General features: G+C 37.9%; 1 protein-coding gene across 1 annotated transcript in view; it reads left to right on the plus strand.

Annotated features, from left to right (window-relative positions):
• RUBCNL (rubicon like autophagy enhancer) overlaps positions 1-17,816 on the plus strand; it is a 40,575-nt gene that overhangs the window by 12,611 nt on the left and 10,148 nt on the right. The window contains exons 4-10 of the mRNA XM_072610580.1: positions 2,464-3,147; positions 8,612-8,694; positions 9,361-9,571; positions 13,161-13,262; positions 14,972-15,032; positions 15,627-15,759; positions 16,243-16,388. Of these exons, the coding sequence (XP_072466681.1) occupies positions 2,464-3,147; positions 8,612-8,694; positions 9,361-9,571; positions 13,161-13,262; positions 14,972-15,032; positions 15,627-15,759; positions 16,243-16,388 (1,420 nt within the window). The remainder of the gene's footprint in view (positions 1-2,463; positions 3,148-8,611; positions 8,695-9,360; positions 9,572-13,160; positions 13,263-14,971; positions 15,033-15,626; positions 15,760-16,242; positions 16,389-17,816) is intronic.

Here is a 17,816-nt window from a genome sequence, read left to right on the forward strand (position 1 = left end):
GAGAAGAGAGAGGGATGAAGAGAGAGGGAGAGAGAGAGAAAGAGACAGGAAGAGACAGGAAGAGGGAGGGAGGGAGAGAGAGAGGGAAGGAGAGGAGAAAAGGAGGCTCTCCATCTTTTGGAGCCTGAATAAGTTGGTCTGCTAATGAAGGCTAAGTTTACTTTAAAGCAATCTGACTTAGAGTAGAATTGTCTGGTGCCACAAAAATCTCTTTTCTATAGTTCTTGTCCTTATTTCTGTGTATTTGGAGGTGCTGATGGGTGTTCATTAGAAGCAGAACATTGGAACAATTCTCTCTGAGTTAATGAAACATTTTTTTAATTTAAACAATAGAACACTGGCAATTTAAACTTAGTTATAATCTTAGTTATATAACTTAGTTATATATATAGTTATGGTCTTATGTCCTTTACCCTCTATCTGTATTAATTTAAATGAATACTACTATACACTGAATGCCGGCCCTTAGTAGTAGGGCTTTTTCCACTTTCCTGCTGATAGCCAATATCCGCACTACTTTGTGGACAAGGATAGAGTGAACTCTGATGAATCAAGGACACTCTATAACAGATGTGTCCATAGATGCCCATCCAATTAGCAGTCATTCTCATTAACTTGTCTTGAGACAGCTTCCAACCCAAGACTTTTCTGAACTCATCTCCACCGTGCTATGTTATTCCTGACTCTGACTTCCCATTATTAAGAATCAAGGTCAAATTAAAGCGATGAGGACTTTGTTGATATTCTTGCCCTAGGGATGGAACCTATAGCTGAAATGAGAACTGAGGATAGGAAGACCATTACAGACATGGGCCATGGCATCCAGAACCCAGAATTGCTCTTTTAGGAGAGGGTTATTTTTGCTGAGATACGAGTTGGGCAAGATGATCTATGAGGGTCCCCTTCAACTTTAGAATTATACAATTCTTTTATGAGGGGGAAAAAAAAAAGAAAAGTGCCTTTAAAACGCTTGCCATCTCAGAATATCAGCAGAAAACAAAGGATAGATTTTATTAATAATATCTCATTTTGTTTAAAAATAGTTATAGCTGAAGGAATACAGCCATTTTGGGGCTGTTGGGCAATGTCACAGCAGGTGGAGCTCTGGGCCTAACTTCAGGAAGCCCTGTGCCACTTAGCTGCCCATTTTCATTTTACTACCTCAAGTTTCTATTTCACTATATTCCTGATTATAGGTATATTATAGGTAGGTATATGTTATATAGGTATATACATAAAATATAGGTATATATTATAGGTAGGGGAGTCAGGGATTATTACCTATTTTCTAGATCAAGAGACTGAGTTTCAAAGGTAGAGTGGCTTGCCCTTGGTCACACAGCCAGTAACTCCCAGAGGGACTTACACCTCGATCCCCTAACTCCCCTCTGTAGTTTTTTTTCACCACACCTGTTAAATAAACCAAAAAAATAATTCAACACAATCCTTGTAGTGTTGTAAAGTTTTGAAACAAAATTTGGATATAACAGCAATTTTTATGTCTGACTAAGCTCTTTCAAATGTGATCTTTACTCTCATATGCCAAGAAGTCAGTCGTGGCCCCATTTTACTGAAAAGGAAATGGGAGGTACAAGTTCATGGCTTTATTTTAAGTCAATCTCTTCCAGTAAATAGAGCAAAGGCCTTGGCTTGGATCAGAGGTATGTTAAAGAGTAGTAACCTCTGCGTCCTGGTTTGTATTTTCTTGTGGTATATAAAAATGGGCTTTGAAGGGAATGGGCAGTCAAGATTGCTTTGGGATAAAGGTAGGGCTAAGGATTTTTCACTGTATCAGCACGCAGGTTTTTGTTTCTACCTTTCATCTATCTTTTTAAAAAATTTATTTTATTTTTCCCCAGTTACATTTTAACATTCATTTTTAAAACTTTAAGTTCCAAATTCTCTCCCTTCCTTCTTCCCCAACCACCCTTAATGAGAAGGCTAGCAATTCGATGTAGGTTGTACATGTGTAGTCATACAAAACACTTCTGTAACAGTCACATTTTTTTTGCTTTCACCTACCTCTTGCTTCTAAAGCTAAAATCTTTTTCAGCAAGCTTGGTTGCCAGAGGATTAGAGCTAGAAAAGACCAACATAACCGTACAGTCTCTTCATTCAAAAAACCAAAAGTCCAATGAAGTTAAGTGACTTATCCAAGGTCACACAGATAATAAGTAGTAGAGTTGGAATACTACTTTGTCCTTTGACACCAAATCTAGGCTTCTTTTCACTACACTGCAGAGTGTATTCAGACTTATAAATCAAGAAATCAATCAATAAACATTTGTTAAGGCATCTACTGTGTGCCTGTTATGTGCTAGGTGACTGAGGACAAACAAGAATGAGCTTTCATTTTAAGGTAGAAATTCTAGATTTGGAATAGATGCCTTTTAAAAGCACAATTCAAATGTGTTTGATGTTTACCTGTAATGTCTCTCAGAAGCCCAATATCTCTTTCTACAGATCAACTCTCCAGGCCAGTAATAGCTGGACATGAGGGGAGTACAAGGCCCCCTCCAAATGGTATGGATACCATCAGAGAAATCCTCTTGTCTGTTTTGAAGTTGTCTGCACTGAAACCACCCTCCAGGCCTGGAAAGATGGTGGCCCAAACTGCTGGACAGCAAGAGTCTCCAATGGATTCTTGGAAATGGAGTAATGATGAGTCTACAGAGGAGGCACTTGGCCAGTCTAACACTGCTCTTCCTCTTAGACAAATTGATATTAAGTCCATGCGGCACAAGGCTGCTTGGATTAACTTACCACAGTGTTCAGTACCTGCAGAAGGACAGTTGCAGTTACCAGATTCGTCCACTCCTGTGCCATTATGTGAGAACAACAAGGCCCATTTCATAACCAGCCACAGACCCTTTCCCTTGGGATGTTCGTCTACTCCTCCTGGGGACTCCCTCACAGTAACCCTGTTACTGGGAGATAGTACTGCTACAGAGGGCAGCTCCCACACTTGTTCAGAAGAAATGGATACACACTTGTCTCTGTCTTCATCAGAACAGCATGTCATGCTTCCAGAGAGCCTGTCTCCATCAGCCGTCTTAACAAGGTCTGAAATTCCGGCCCCCTCCCCATTTCCTGTGAACGGCAGTGTTTCCCAAAGGCCCCTCGAGCAGATGACTCTTTCTGAAGAAGGTATTGTTGGCTAATTATATCTGTTCACTTAAATGATTTTCCTTGCTTATATCTAAATCTTGGCTTTTGTTGTTTTTTGGTCATTTAATTGTGTCTAACTCTTCATTACCCTGTGGTACCATACTGTGCATAGAATTTTCTTGGCAAAGATATTGGAGTGGTTTGTCATTTCCTTCTCTGGTAGATTAAGGCAAACAGAGATTAAACAACTTGCTCAGGGTCACACAGCTAGTGTGTGAGGCTGGATTTGAACTCAGGTATCCCTGATTCCAAGCCCAATGCTCTACCCATTGAGCCATCTAGTTCTTGCCTTGCTGTTTATAATAAATCAATTACTAAGTGCCTACTGTGTGCCTGGTGTTGTCCTAGGTATAAGGCGTAAAGAAAGAAAACAAAGCAAAACAAGACAGCGAAATTCCCTGCTTTTAAGGCACTTACATACAAGTATAAACAGAATACACACACACACACACATATATATATATATATAAAATGATTGCATAGTAGTTAAAATGGAGATTTCATACCAGGAGATAAGGTGACTGATTTTTCCTTTTGGCTAAAAAACAAATTATTAGCTCATTTAGCAACTTTTGGGTCTTCTTCTTGGGTGGACAACCAATGAAAGTCAAACTCTCTCCCTTTTTTGTTCTATGGCAAAAACACTGATTTTTGTGCTGAAGTAACAGCCATTTGTATCAGCAAGGACCTGGCATACACAGGAGGGTCTGCTGCACAGATTCTTAGAACTACTTTTCTAAAAGGAAAGTAACCTTAAAAGGGGTAAACAATCTTACTTTAATCAAGCATATATATCATTCATTTAGTTTAGGGGAAAAAGTCAGCACCCTGAACTTCAGAGAAAACACAAACAGAAATTGCAAACAGAAAGACCAACAGACAGGGCTTCCAATGTCTGACCACAGACGATACATATATCATTGCCAAAGAGAGAAGCACCAACATCTGGGTTTTCAAGGGGGGAGAGGGGTTCCTTAGTGGCTACCCAGAGTCTCATCTGGCACATCAATCTTCTTCCAAAAAATAAGCCCCAAAACAAAACTTCCCCTTAGAATATATATACTCTTTTCAGAGCCAGAGGGCATCACAACCCTTGAGTACCAGTGCCTCATTAGAAATAAATAAAAGGTGTGGGCCTTCCTACAAAACAAATCTCCCCTAATCAAACTTCCCTTAATGGGCAGCCCATTAATGGGTAGGGAAGATCTTTAACTCTCATTGACATAATTAACATTATACCTTTCTACTAATTCACCTTTTAAAGACCCAGAGGATCAGTTAATTAACAAGCATTTGCTATGTGCCAGGTACTATGTTAAGTGTTGAGAATCCAAACACAAGCAACACAAAGGTAAGAAAGAGATTTATTGAGTAATAATAGCTGAAAGACTCATAGAGGCCTCTGGGTCTGAATCCAGCCTCTGACATCTCCATGACCCTGGACAACCCATTTCTTGGTGCCCCTAGGTCATTAAGAAGAGACTTTTAAAGTATTTTTGTATCATGGACCCCTTTGGCAGTCTTAGTGAAGCTGTGTAAACTAGGTTACATAGAATTACAAAGGAAACTAATTCTATTGACATGAAGTTAACAAAATGTTAAAAATTTCAGGGACCTCAGATTAAGAACCTCGTTCTAAGATTATAAATTGCAGAATGGTATTCATCTGTCCTAGAAGAGGAAGTTCCTCACTAAGAACCTCCCTGCACCAAAGGAATCAGACATTTGGCAAGAAAGAAAAAGCACACACACACGCACACGCACATGCACACACACACACACACACACGCACACACACACACGCACTGTCCCAAATGTCTTTTAAGTTTTCAAAGCATATATATATATAAATATATCTATATACCGCCATATTATATATACACACATATATAGACATACTATCCCAATGACTATATGTCTGTCTAGAGCAGATATCCATATAAATGTATGTATATGTACATATATGTGTGTATTACACTCCATACATCTATATTGCTCCATATGTACCTTTATATATGCATATTTAGTTCTCATGTCTATATGACATATATGTATGTGTGTATGTCCCTGCTTATTTTTTATGGCACATTAAAATTAAAAAAAACCCCTTTATGTATATTATCTTATTTGAGCCCTTTAACAACCCTGTGAGGTAGGTTATTACAAATATTATTCTCCCTATTTTACAGATAAGGAAATTGAGAGAAGTTAAAACACTTGTTCATGACCACAAAGTTATTAAATGTCAGAGGCTAGATTTAAACCCATATCCAGCATTCAATCTCTTATACCTTGTTGCCTTTTAACCTTCAATTATCTAAGCACTATGCCAGGCACTGTGGAGGCATTAAAAAATGTATAAAATATAAGACTTCTCTTCAAGGAGTATAATATCTAGTTAGATTTGTTTGTGAAAGGGGAGTAGAACGTATTTGTCAGAAAACTTCTAGACAGTGAAATGTAGATGTCACCCTAGTGATCCAAGTGTGAAAATTCAATTCAGTTCAGTCAGCGTTTCTGATACTGTTCTAGGCTCCAGGGATACAAAGGCAAAGATGAAAAATGAAATCTTATTGTTAAGAAATTCATGGGGGAACTAGGGAGAATGCCATGCAAAGAAATAAATGCAAAATATATCCATCTTCCTAATCCATTAATCTCTATAGATGAGATGTGACACATTAATGATACAGATTTTTTTTAACAGAAATGCATCCAAATTCTGAGCCTAGGTGAGCATTACTCTTCAAAGAATTCTATAGGAAGGCTTTACACTTATTCTGCTGGTCCTCTAATTATTCCAGTTGACTTCTTTTGGAACTGCCTTTAAATCTTTTTTATTGCCTATTTGAGAGAATTTGCCTTATTTCTTTACAATCAAAACTCATTGTTGACCCAAGATTGGCTTTGTTCACTGCCAACACCAAAGATTATGAAGCCATTTCCAAAGGAGGAGTTATGAATGTCTTGAGCAGTGTTTCTAAGCAGTTGATGCATTAGCAGAATAAATGAATAAGCTCCTCAGGTGACTGACAATTGTAAAGTGATGTGCAAAGCTGAGAACTGCCTTCATTATCACTGTTATTCTTATTTTTTGTTAAAGAGGATAAAAGTCATGTGAATATACATGTTCTTGTATGCTTTCTAAAATGCATTTTATTGACATATTTTGTTTTGACATTTCCTTCCCCTCTAGAGAATCATACTATATAACAAAGAAAAAAAAGAAAACTCAATGAAACCAATTAATACCCCCCCCCCAAACTGACAGTACATGTAATGTTCCACATTTGTGGATTCCCCTAGTTCTGCTAAAAGGAAAGTGTCCTCTTGTGTCTCCTCTTTGTGGACACACTTGTTCTTTGCAATAGTTATTTTTGATTGTTTTCTGGTCGCTCTGTGTACATTGTTGTAGTCATGGCATATATATCATTTTCTTGGTTTTACTTACTTTGCTCTGGCTCGGTTCATATATAAGTCATTTGATGCTTCTCTGTTTTCACACTATTTATTATTTCTTTCATCAGAATAAGATGACATTACAACAGAGTAGTAGGATATTCATGTACAATTTGTTTAGCCATTCTCCAGTTCATGGGTGTCTACTTTATATCCAGCTATTTTTGTATGTGTGGGAAATTTCTTTGTATCACTGATTTCCTTTTTTTTAAAAATCAATATCATTGTTTTCGAGCCTTCATTCACAAGGGCCTCTTTTCAAATGTTTTTTTCTTATTTGATTTAAAACAATCCTAAAACCTGAAATAAGGAAGCAGGGAAAATTCCCTTGAACCACAGTGAATGCAGTTTATTTGCGATATTTGTGACGTGTGGTATAGCTGTCATACCAGACTGGCATATAAAGATGTGTTTGATTTGTAAAATAGAGGAAGCAGCCAGTTCTGCAGGTATTGGCGGTTGGCTCATGATTAACTGAGCCTTCTGGCATTATTTATTAAATCTTTTCTCATCTGCCTTGAATTTTTTCAGTATTGAAGGTTGACTTTGGTGGTCATCAGATGATGACTGATCTCTAACAAAAATGCAAGCTTATCACTGTACATTAAGGAGAAGGAAAGAGATAGAACAAGTCTCCTTCCTCACGTGATGAAATGGAAGGAATTCTTTCTTTCAGTCTGTCTAGCTTATAAAATGTGCAGTGGGTTAAAAATAGCACTGAATGTGGAATGCTGAACTTGGCTTCAAATTTGGATACTGACTCTGACACTTAGTAGGTGACTTCTGAGGTTTCTTCCTTTTCGAGTGAAAGGTTGATTTCAAATTTCTTTGGGTGATTTTTAAATCAACCTATAGCTCACTTGTCCCTCAACTGAGAAATTTCTATCTGGAAAGAGCTCTTTTCTTATCTAGCAAAAGCCTAAGGATCCTTGTTAAAGCCCTGTATTAGCCACCACATGCTCCGCCCCCCCCCCCCCATGTTTACAGATAATCTCCCAGCTCCTTTCTACCATGCAAGGACCAGCCTTGACAATTTTCTCTTTTTTGCCTGCTAGAGATCTGAGGACACTACATGAGTGACTGTAATTTTCTATTCCATGTCCCATGATAACTGTAAGGACTTCCTTCTTATCTGGGTGATGATGGGGCAGGGAGATAAAAAGAATAATGCATGTCATCCCCAGCAACTGAAATATTATAGCACTGTGCTAAGAGAGCCAAATTTCTATTGAAAAACCATGAGAAGCTACAAATACCTAACTCCTGTTTCCTTATTAATGATGTACCTGAGTTAAGTCATTTCTGTATCTCTGCTTACATCCTGTGTCTTTGGTATGGCAGAGCAGTGGAGAGAGGGCATCATTTGGCCTGCACTGAGTAAACTCTGCCCTCCCATACATGCTTCCTTCTCTCTTATCTCCCCTTTCCCAGTCGTGGGCCCCACAAGTAAATGGTTCTCACATGAAAATCATAGATCTCTTGTTGAGGAGCTTAAAATGCTTACTTAAGCACAGCCAGCTTGGGAAATCATATGATAGAAATAAAACAGTGTGTTACATTTGTGGCCACTGACTTTACTCATAATTGTAATTTTAGTTCCTAAAGCTTTTAATGTCAAGAACACAGTGCTGTAGTCAACAAAATGTATTTTCTCCAGGCTTTTCTTGTTTTAGGCCAGGGAAAAGCTATATATGGCTTTCTTTCCAATAGAGTAATTGTATTAAAGCAGTTTTATAATCAGTAGCCATTACTAAAAGGATTTTCTTTTTTTTACCAAGTTTGGCCTTGGAACAGAGTTGAGAAAACATTCTTCCCTCCCCTGTATGGCTTTAGAATAGTGCATATACTGTCACACACACGTGTTGGTTGGTTTTGCTGAATTACAAATTGCAAAACTGATTCTAAAGCAGACTAGCTTGAACAGTATCTTCAAATCTCTCCCTGGAAAAAATCTAAGCAGATGTTTCTAACTTTATGTTGGCAGGTACCATCCCAGCCAGCAGAAAAACCCTTCCTCTGAATAGTTTCTCACCAGAGACATTGATGCTTCCTGCTGATGTAGAAAAGGTGAAAAGAATCTCCATTTCTTGACTCTCCGGATCTGCCTTTTACTGGTTAACTTTATATGGGGCTTAAGTTCTAGAAATACATTTTGGGTCATATGCATCCATTCTCTGAATCCTTAAAACACCATATTTTTAAACTCCATGGTCAATGACTCAGTTGAGTAATGGAATATTTCAAAGGTCATTGATTTCATCAGTATGGGTACTCTGTTCATTGATGTAGATTACTACCATATCTATGTCTTTGTAGATGGTTTTCACACATTTCTATGTCCCCCTCACCTTCTACCCTTGCTCCACGTACAATACCAGCAAGAACCTAGGCATCATCCACTGGTCAAATCTCCAATGATGAGCTTCTCAAAATTTAGGTAGGCTGGACTCAGACAACAGACACAGTCCCCTAGTGGGACTGTACTTAAAGCCTGTGTGGACCTTGGGCTCTGATGCCATAACCTGTGGCAACCCAGGGTTGTCTCTTTGCCAGGATGTGGCATCAGAGCAGCACTATAGTAACAAACTTATTTTGAATAAGCTCAGAGTTATATTCAGTTATTTGACCCTAGTTAAATATACCTGTTTGGAATTTTTTTTAAGGCTCTGTCCCCTTCAATTAGTACATGTGGTTAAGGTGTGAGTATTTAAGCTTTTCTGTGCTTTTCTGCAGGAGAATGCTCATTTTTATGCTGCAGATATTATCATATCTGCAATGGAGACAATGAAGTATAATCTCCTGAATCAGCAGCCAGGAGAGAGGGGAAACGGATGGGAAATGAGTGGCTCCCTTGGAAACGATCAAACTGACTTTGAGAGGGGCTTTTATATACCTGAAGAGCAAAAATCTTCATCTGCTACATCATCTGACAGTGGCTATGAAGGCAAGTTGGCAGAGGGTGGGAGTCCTTAATGACTCATTTCTTCTGCAATATATTTTTAAATCCATAAAATTTCTCAGAACTGGCTGCGTGTGCTTCTTTATCACCCAAATTTGCTTCTTAACCCTTTGACAGCTGGCTTTTGTCTGTGTCAGTGTACAGAAATGATTCTTTTGAAAACACCAGTAACCTCAGTGGATAGAGCAACCCGCCATGGAATCAGGAGGATGTGAGTTCAAATCTGGCCTCAGATACTGATGAGCTGTGTGACCCTGGGCAGGTCATTTAACCCTGATTGCCTCAAAAAAAAATTACCAACAACAATCTAATTTGTCAAACCCAGTGGCTTTCTCTCCATGCTCATCTTTGACTTCTCTGCAGCATATCAAACTGCTGACACCTCCTTCTTTCTTGAAATTCTTTTCTCCTTTGGCCACTGGGATTCTCCCATTACCTCTCTTACTTGCCTTCTCTGTCCCCAGTGACTCCTTTTCTTCCCTCAGTCCTATAAGCATAGTTGTTCCTCAAAGATTTATCCCCAGCTGCTTTTAGAAGCAGTCAGTCCACAAGCATTTATGAAGTACGTTTAGAAGTGCCAGGCAGTGTCACAGGCAAAAAACTCTGGATTCAGGTGGCAGAGAACTGCGTTTACTTCCTGCTTCTGAAGTAAAAATCACTTAATGGAGAAATCACTTAATCTCTTTAAACCTCAGTTTCCTCCTCTGTAAAAAGATACCAACTTCCCAGGGTTGGTGTGAGAATCAAATGAAATAATATATGTAAAAACACTTTATAAAACTCCATATACATATCAACTATAAAAACCCAGATTTTGACCCTACTGTACATTGTATAATGTCGCTAGGTTCAGTTTCATTATCTGCAGCTGTCAAATGGGAATAATAGATCCCTCCTACCTCACCGAATTGTTGGGAGGAAAATACTTTGTGTACCTTAGTATTAAAACTATACTGTCCACCTAGACCAATTCAACTCTGAAGCTGTGGGAAGACTGCTCATCCCCAGCTGTGCTGAGTGCCACCCAACACACACCAAGGAGAATTTGAAGACTGGCCGAGTGCACCAAGTGCTCTCCGACTGTCAGAGAACCGGCCACCTCTTTCTTTGCTGTGGGTGGCCAGGCTCCTCTCTTTAAAAATACCTACGTAGATCAACCCAGCTTGACGTGGATAAATTCAGTTAGGTTTTTTTTAATATCTTTACTCCCATGTTATTGGAAAAAATCCTCTCCTCCTTCTCATTCCCTGCTGTGTGCTTCATTGTTTAACCTTACACACTGGCATATATCCTGTTACACTATTTAATAGGAATAAACCCAAGTTAAACTAAATGGGAAGTATCACCATGTGATAGAAATTAACACTAACCTTTGAGGCATGAAATTTGTGGTTCCCAGTTAGCAGTTGAGCACATACTCACACTTCCAAAGTTAGCATTCTCATTGATTTTATTGCTATATTAGATCATTTTAGTCAAGTCTCACTCTTGGTGTCCCCACTTGGGGTTTTCTTGGCAGAGATACTGGAGTGGCTTGCTGTTTCCTTCTCCAATTCATTTTACAAATGAGGACATGGAGGCAAATAGGGTTAAATGATTTGCTCAGGGTCATACAGCTAGTAAGTGCCAGATTTGAATTCAGGAAGATGTCTTTCTGGCACTCTATCTACTGTGCCACCTTGCTGCCCATTCCAATTAGAAATTATTTATTATTCCCTTAATTACTACAATTATTACTATTACTACTCTTTTCCTTGGCAATCTCATCTACTACCACAGCTTCAATGGTCATTTTTTTTGTAGTTTATTCCCCAAACTATACAGCCTCAATCTTTTCCCCCAAGCTCTAGGATCATATATATTATTATTAATTATATTAACAACTAACATTTACATGATCCTTTAAAGTTTGCAAAGTATTTTTTGTGCAATATCTTACTTAAGAAAGGCAGCCGATGTAGTGGATAGAGAGATGATCTTGGAGCCAGCAAGACCTGAGTTCAAATCCTACTGACTATGACTCTGTGCAAGTCACAGTATCAGCCTCACTGTATAAAAGAAGAAACTGTGGCTCAGAGCTTTTAAGTGACCTGAATATCGTCACATAATTAATAATGTCAGGAAGGAATGAAGTCTAGATCTTTCCTGACCTCAGGTCTATCACTCTGTCAATAAATCAACAAATATTAATTAATCATCTGTGTGTTAGGCACTGAGGATATAAGTACAAAGAATCAATTTCTACCCAGTTGTCTTTTAGCCACCCTAGTCAGATTCACCTCATCTAAGAGCAAATTTATCTGATTCTCTCCCAAACTTTCCTCTCCTTTTGACGTCACTATTTTTGTTAATTCTCAACCTTTCTTTCAGTCAGTCGGACTCAAAACCTCACAATCATCTTTGCTTCCTCCCATTCCTTTGCCCTCTATATTCAGTCAATCATCAAATTGTTTTGATTCTTTCTTTACAACTGTGCCAAATTCATTTCTTCCTTTATATTCTGACTATTCTCATCTTGTACCTTGTGCTAATTAATTCTCATGTGAGTTATTCTAATTTCTGTCCTAACCTCTAATCTTTCCTGTCAGAAGTCCATTCTTCTTGCTTCTGCCAAATTAACCTTCCTCTCATTACCACTTCAATCACATTTTACCATAGTATTATTAATAATTAGCATTTATGTGGTTTTTAAAGATTTGCAAGGCATTTTATAGAAATTATTTCATTTGATCCTCACAACAACATGGGGAGGTAGGTGCTATCATCCTCATCATTTTACCGATAAGAAAACTGAGTTAGATAGAGATTAAGTATTTTGAACTACATCACATACCTGATAAGAAGCTGAGACCGCTCTAAACTCAGGTCTTCCTGACTCCAAGTCTAATACTCAATCCCTTTCATGACTTAGTTTCTCTATCTCCAACCCTAATTCTGGGTGAAAAAGTCTAGTGTCCCTGACTGTCCCCACTCTGGCTTCAGTTTACCTTTCCAGATATTCTAATATTAAAAATTAGATTGCTATCTATTTTCTAAACAAGCTGGAAGTTGCCCATCTGTGGACCTTTTGCTCAAGTAGGACCTTTCTAAAAGGGTTTTCCATTTGCCCTCTTATTCACCTGTTGAAATCTCCCTTGTCCTTGAAGATCTTACTCAGATGTTGTCTTCTCCACTAAGTTTTTCTGCCTCCCCCCAATCCTGTGATTTTTTTTGTTATCTCCTCAAAGTTTCTGTAGCTCTTTGCATTTCTCGTAGGGAATGTTACACATTCCGGCCATGTATATCCTTATTTGTGGTACATGCTTTTTCTCCCTTGTGTAAGCCCCTTAAATCTCATTGATTGTGCCTTATTTATCTTTCGGTCTTTATGCCTAATTCATCTTTCTGTAGCTACCAGAGACAACTTTATTTAGGCCTAAATTAGCCCTAAAGCCTTAGTTATTTGTTTTGTTTTCTAATACTTAAGTAAAATCTATTCTCTTGCCTATTTTTGTCTTGTCAAGAGCTTAGAGGAATGTCACCTTTTCCCTCATCCCTTAAAGCTTAGTAAAATCCTTTGGCCACCCCTTTCTAGGTTGTTCTGCAGTACAAGGAAACGCAGTAGCTGAAACATCTATTCATCAAAATGGCCTGGAGGAGCTCTGTGACTGTGATTCTGATGATTTTGTCATTGTGGGTAAGATCTGAATTCATATCGTATGTTTGTACCAATGTGTTTGGGAAGAGACCAAGGGATTGTTATCCTGACTACAGGAACTTAGGTCAATCAATTTGCTTCTCTGCCTCAGTGTTCTCATCTGTGAAGTGAGTGGGTTAGATTAGATGATTAAGCCTCTAACAGCTCTAAAATGTCAGTGATTCTAAGACTTTGATTCTTTGTGGATACCATTTGTACCTGTGGAAAGGGCAAGGAAAAGCAGATTTTCATTCTAGTGATCAGCGTAGGAAAAATAAACTCATTTTGTTCACTGACACTTCCTTTCTGTGTAAGGTATTACAGTAATTATGACAAATTTCAGTTGTGGATTAAAAAAACTTTTTCTTTTATTAAATGGTTATTGATATCTCTTGTTTTTACATCACTGACATTTCTCAACATAGCCATTCCCCCACCATCTTCCGGAGAGCTATCCCTTGTGACAACAATTTATAAAAAAAGAGGGATCCTTCCCCCACCCAACCCCCAATTTAGAACATCTAATCACTATATCAGACATGTCATATTCCATATCTATAGTCTCTGACCTCTGCAAAGAAGGGAGAAGTATCTGTTCTAGTGATTATAATTTCTTTCTTAAAAATAGATTTTAATGATAAATTTTGTTTTTATGTCACTTTAATTTCCCTCTTAATTTCTTCCTCTAGCCTATCCCAGCTCTGTCTCTTATAACAAAGAATATTTTTTAAAAAGTTAAAAAATGGAAAAAAAAAGAAAAAAATTAGTAAAATCAATCAACATTAAAAAAAATCTGCCACATCCATGGACTAAGACCACTATAAAGAGCATGGGTGGGGAAGGGTCTTCTCTGTTTTGGGGGAGTGTCAAGCTTGTTCTTCATTTCACAGCATTCCTTTTCAGTTGTTTTATGGTAGTTATTCTTTACACTCACATTGTTGTAGTCATGTAAGTTTCTCCATGCTTCCTTCATATTCATCATATTCACTGTTTCTTACAGCACAATAATATTCCATAACATTCATGTACTACAATTTATTTCGCCATTCCCTAAATGACAAGCATTTATTTGTTTCCAGTTCTTTGCTACCACAAAAAGGGGTGCTAGAAATATTTCAGAGTACTTGGAGTGTTCCTTTTCACCAGTGACTTCCTTGGGCATCCATGCCTAGCATTGGGTCAATGATTATGGGCATTCTAGTTCCTTTCTTACTATAATTCAAATTATTTTCCAGAATAGTTGGACTAATTTACAGCCCCACTCTGTGTGTATATGTATATATGTATTTGCATATACGTCTATAGCTCTACATGCACATATATGTATATATACACATATGTAAGTGTCCATATGCTTATATATACTTCTCTACGCATATATATATATATGCCTTTATACATGTATGTATCTATACGTATATTCATATGCATCGCTACATACACACATATAGATATAGATATCTCCCAGGTACTGAAGTGACTATTTTTTGTGTAGTTATTCTTTAAAACACTGTCCTGGGAGTTATCTCTACTTTTGTAAAAAGAAGAATTGAAGAGAAACCTAATGTCCAGGGATGTAGAATGACTTGGCTTCTTTGGTTGAAGAGCATCAATTCCCGGTGTGAAGTCTGAGGGAGTTAGTTTGACATCCCTTTAATAAGGTCTGTGTTTGCATGAATCTAATATTTCTTTTTCTTGTCTTTCTAAAGAACTTGAAGACTTTAACAAAATCACAGAAACCTGTAAATGTTTTTATGACATGAACAAAAGGTAACTCTCTTATTTATGGGGCACTGTTCATTAGTCTTTGCAAAGGAAAACCTGAATATTCAGCCTTCAGCAGCATGGGCTGAGTTCAGCAAAGTGGGATAACAGGGATTCTGCCTTAGGGGTGAGGCACCCTGAGTATATGGTTTCTAATTTGGGGAATGGTGAAATTTCACAGTAAATAGCAGCCATGGTCAAATTAAACTAAAAGACATTCTAACAAGTTGCCTTGGGTTGATATACTGTGATTTTTCACTTCTATTTCCTTGACAAATTTAGAAGGGAAAACAAGAGAATCTGGAAAATAGAGAGGAAGCCAATACATCTGGCAACAGGGTAGGGTAGAGAGGAAGCTTGGTATAGTTGGAGTGCTGAATTTAGAATCAGAAGACCTGAGTTCAAATGTTGTCTGCCATTTATCTCTTGTATGATTTTGGACAAATTACTTAACCATTCTGAGCCTTAGTTTCCCCATCTGGAAAATGAGAAGGGATATACTAGATGATCACTAAGGTCTCAACTAGGTCTGCAACCATGATCTGGTGTTCATACCTAGCAAATTAATATAGTTTGGATCTTTGTTTATCTGACTTTCAGATGTATTGATGAGCCGGGCTTCAACTCAGCTGAACTGATAGCAAAGGACCTATACCGAGCTTTCTGCAGGCGTTCTAGGTTGGCAGAAGTTGACTTTCACCTGGCAGGCTCTCTCCAGGCAGATGGGTCAGTAGTAAGTATCTGGGCCAAAATAAATTGACTTTTCCTTGAAAGCTTTCTAACACCTTGAGTGCTTCTATTCTTTATAAAAGTATTTCAGGTGAAAATTACTTTCTCAGGTGATGTCATGTGTAAGAAAACAAAATATCTAAAAATACCAAGGGAGGAGAATTCCAGGCTGTGATAGTGTCAAGGAAGGAGAGAAAAATTGAAGCACTTGACCCTCTCCATTAGAGGGGATCTTTGCAGGAGACTTTAGATATATTTGAGCTTATTCACTTTTATCTTTGTCCAGAGCCTAGCCCAGTTCTTGGTACATAGTAACCATTTGAACAAATGCTTACTAATACTACTTTACTTCCAAAGGCAAAATATTTTTGTTGGGAAAATATACAGAATTTTTGCCAACAAAGTGAATTTCCATTTGTTGCACAAAATTTCCTGCTAAACTGTAATTTAAGTTGATACTAAAGTCTCTCTCTTCTGTGTTTCTCAGGCTGTAAATGAAGACAGTCTTCTAAAAGAGTTTGAGTCTAGTTTGGATGTGGCCAAGGAGATAAAGTTTAAGTCCAGGATTAGACGGTCTAAAGACTGGACTCCACCCAAATTTGAAATAATATTTAATATTCATCCACCACTCAAGTAAGTTGAGTTGATCTCTTCACCTCTTAATTCTCCTTCCATTTTTACCAACCAATATTTAGCAAGTTGGGAATTCTTGGAAACTAGTCATATGAAAAAGAGATATTGAAGTGTTTAGTTTTAGTTTTAGTTTTTTTAAGCTGAAATGACTTGTTGCTGTCCTATTTATCGTAAGACTTTTGATTTCCAACTGAACAGAAAAATGAAAGGGTTTCTCTGCCACATTAGTCTTCACTTAATTTTGAAGCATTCATATGGAGAAAATGGAAAGATAAGGTGTTACTCTTGACCAGACTCATTTTACTCCTTTTGTACCCTACTGTGATCAGACTACAATTGGATTTTGTTTGGTTCTGGGTGCCACAATTTAGGAGACTGTCTTGGGAGGTTGTACCAGGATGATGAAGGAATGGGGAAACAGCTTGGGGGAAAAAAGACTTAAGGAGAGGAAGGTTAATAAGAACTATGTTTGGGTATTTGATGAACTCTTACATGTAAGAAAGACAGACATTCTGCTTGGTCCCAGAAGGATAAACTAGGAGCAGTGGGTAGAAGCTTGAAAGAGGCCAATTTGTGAGTGGTTTTAGGAAAAACTTCCTAACAATTAGAGCTATGCAAAGATGGCATGGGCTTCTTCTGGAGGTAGTGTATTTTCCCTCACCTGAAGTCTTTAAGCAAAAATTGAATGACCACCTGCCAATAATTATGTTGGAAAGGGAACCCCTTTTCAAGGAAGTGTTGGACTAGTTGACCTCTGAGGTGCCTTCTTCCAACTCCAAGGTTCTATGAAGAGGCTCAGGATGGTCCAGCCTCCCCTTTTTCCTCTCTTTGAGGCAATTCTTATGTAGGAGTGAATTATATATATATATATATATATCTGGAGACTGAATGACTGTCTATAGGATCTAAAGGTAGGTCTTCTCTAAAGGAAGGGGAGGAACATGGGGCTGAGGAAGAACACTATATTTTTATGGGGGCCATTTCTGTCAGAAGTTGGACCCTAACCTTAGATAAGCTTTACAACACACCCAGAACTATAGATTACATTTCGGATAATTCAGTGTCAGACACAGCTCAATAAAACACGATGATCCTACCCTGGCAATGTTGTACCTTTTTGCCTCATTGAGTATCTTTGTATAAACATTTCATGTGCATATTTTTTGCATGTGTGTATATATATGCATGTTATTGCTGAGTTCTCTTGAAATGTAGTCACTGAATGATGAACCTTATTTTTTATTTCTGCCATTACTTAATATGGTCCTTTATATATTGAGAAGTTTCTTAAAAGAGATCTATGGTAGTTTCATAATTGAGTTACACCAACTTCTAGGGCACTAGATACTTTGTAGTATCACATCTTACAATGGTGAACTTTTTCAGTGTTGGCAGATTCTAGTCTCTGGTCTCTGCAGATATTTATTC

This window comes from Notamacropus eugenii, chromosome 5 (assembly GCF_028372415.1).
Source record: "Notamacropus eugenii isolate mMacEug1 chromosome 5, mMacEug1.pri_v2, whole genome shotgun sequence".
NCBI lineage: Eukaryota > Metazoa > Chordata > Mammalia > Diprotodontia > Macropodidae > Notamacropus > Notamacropus eugenii.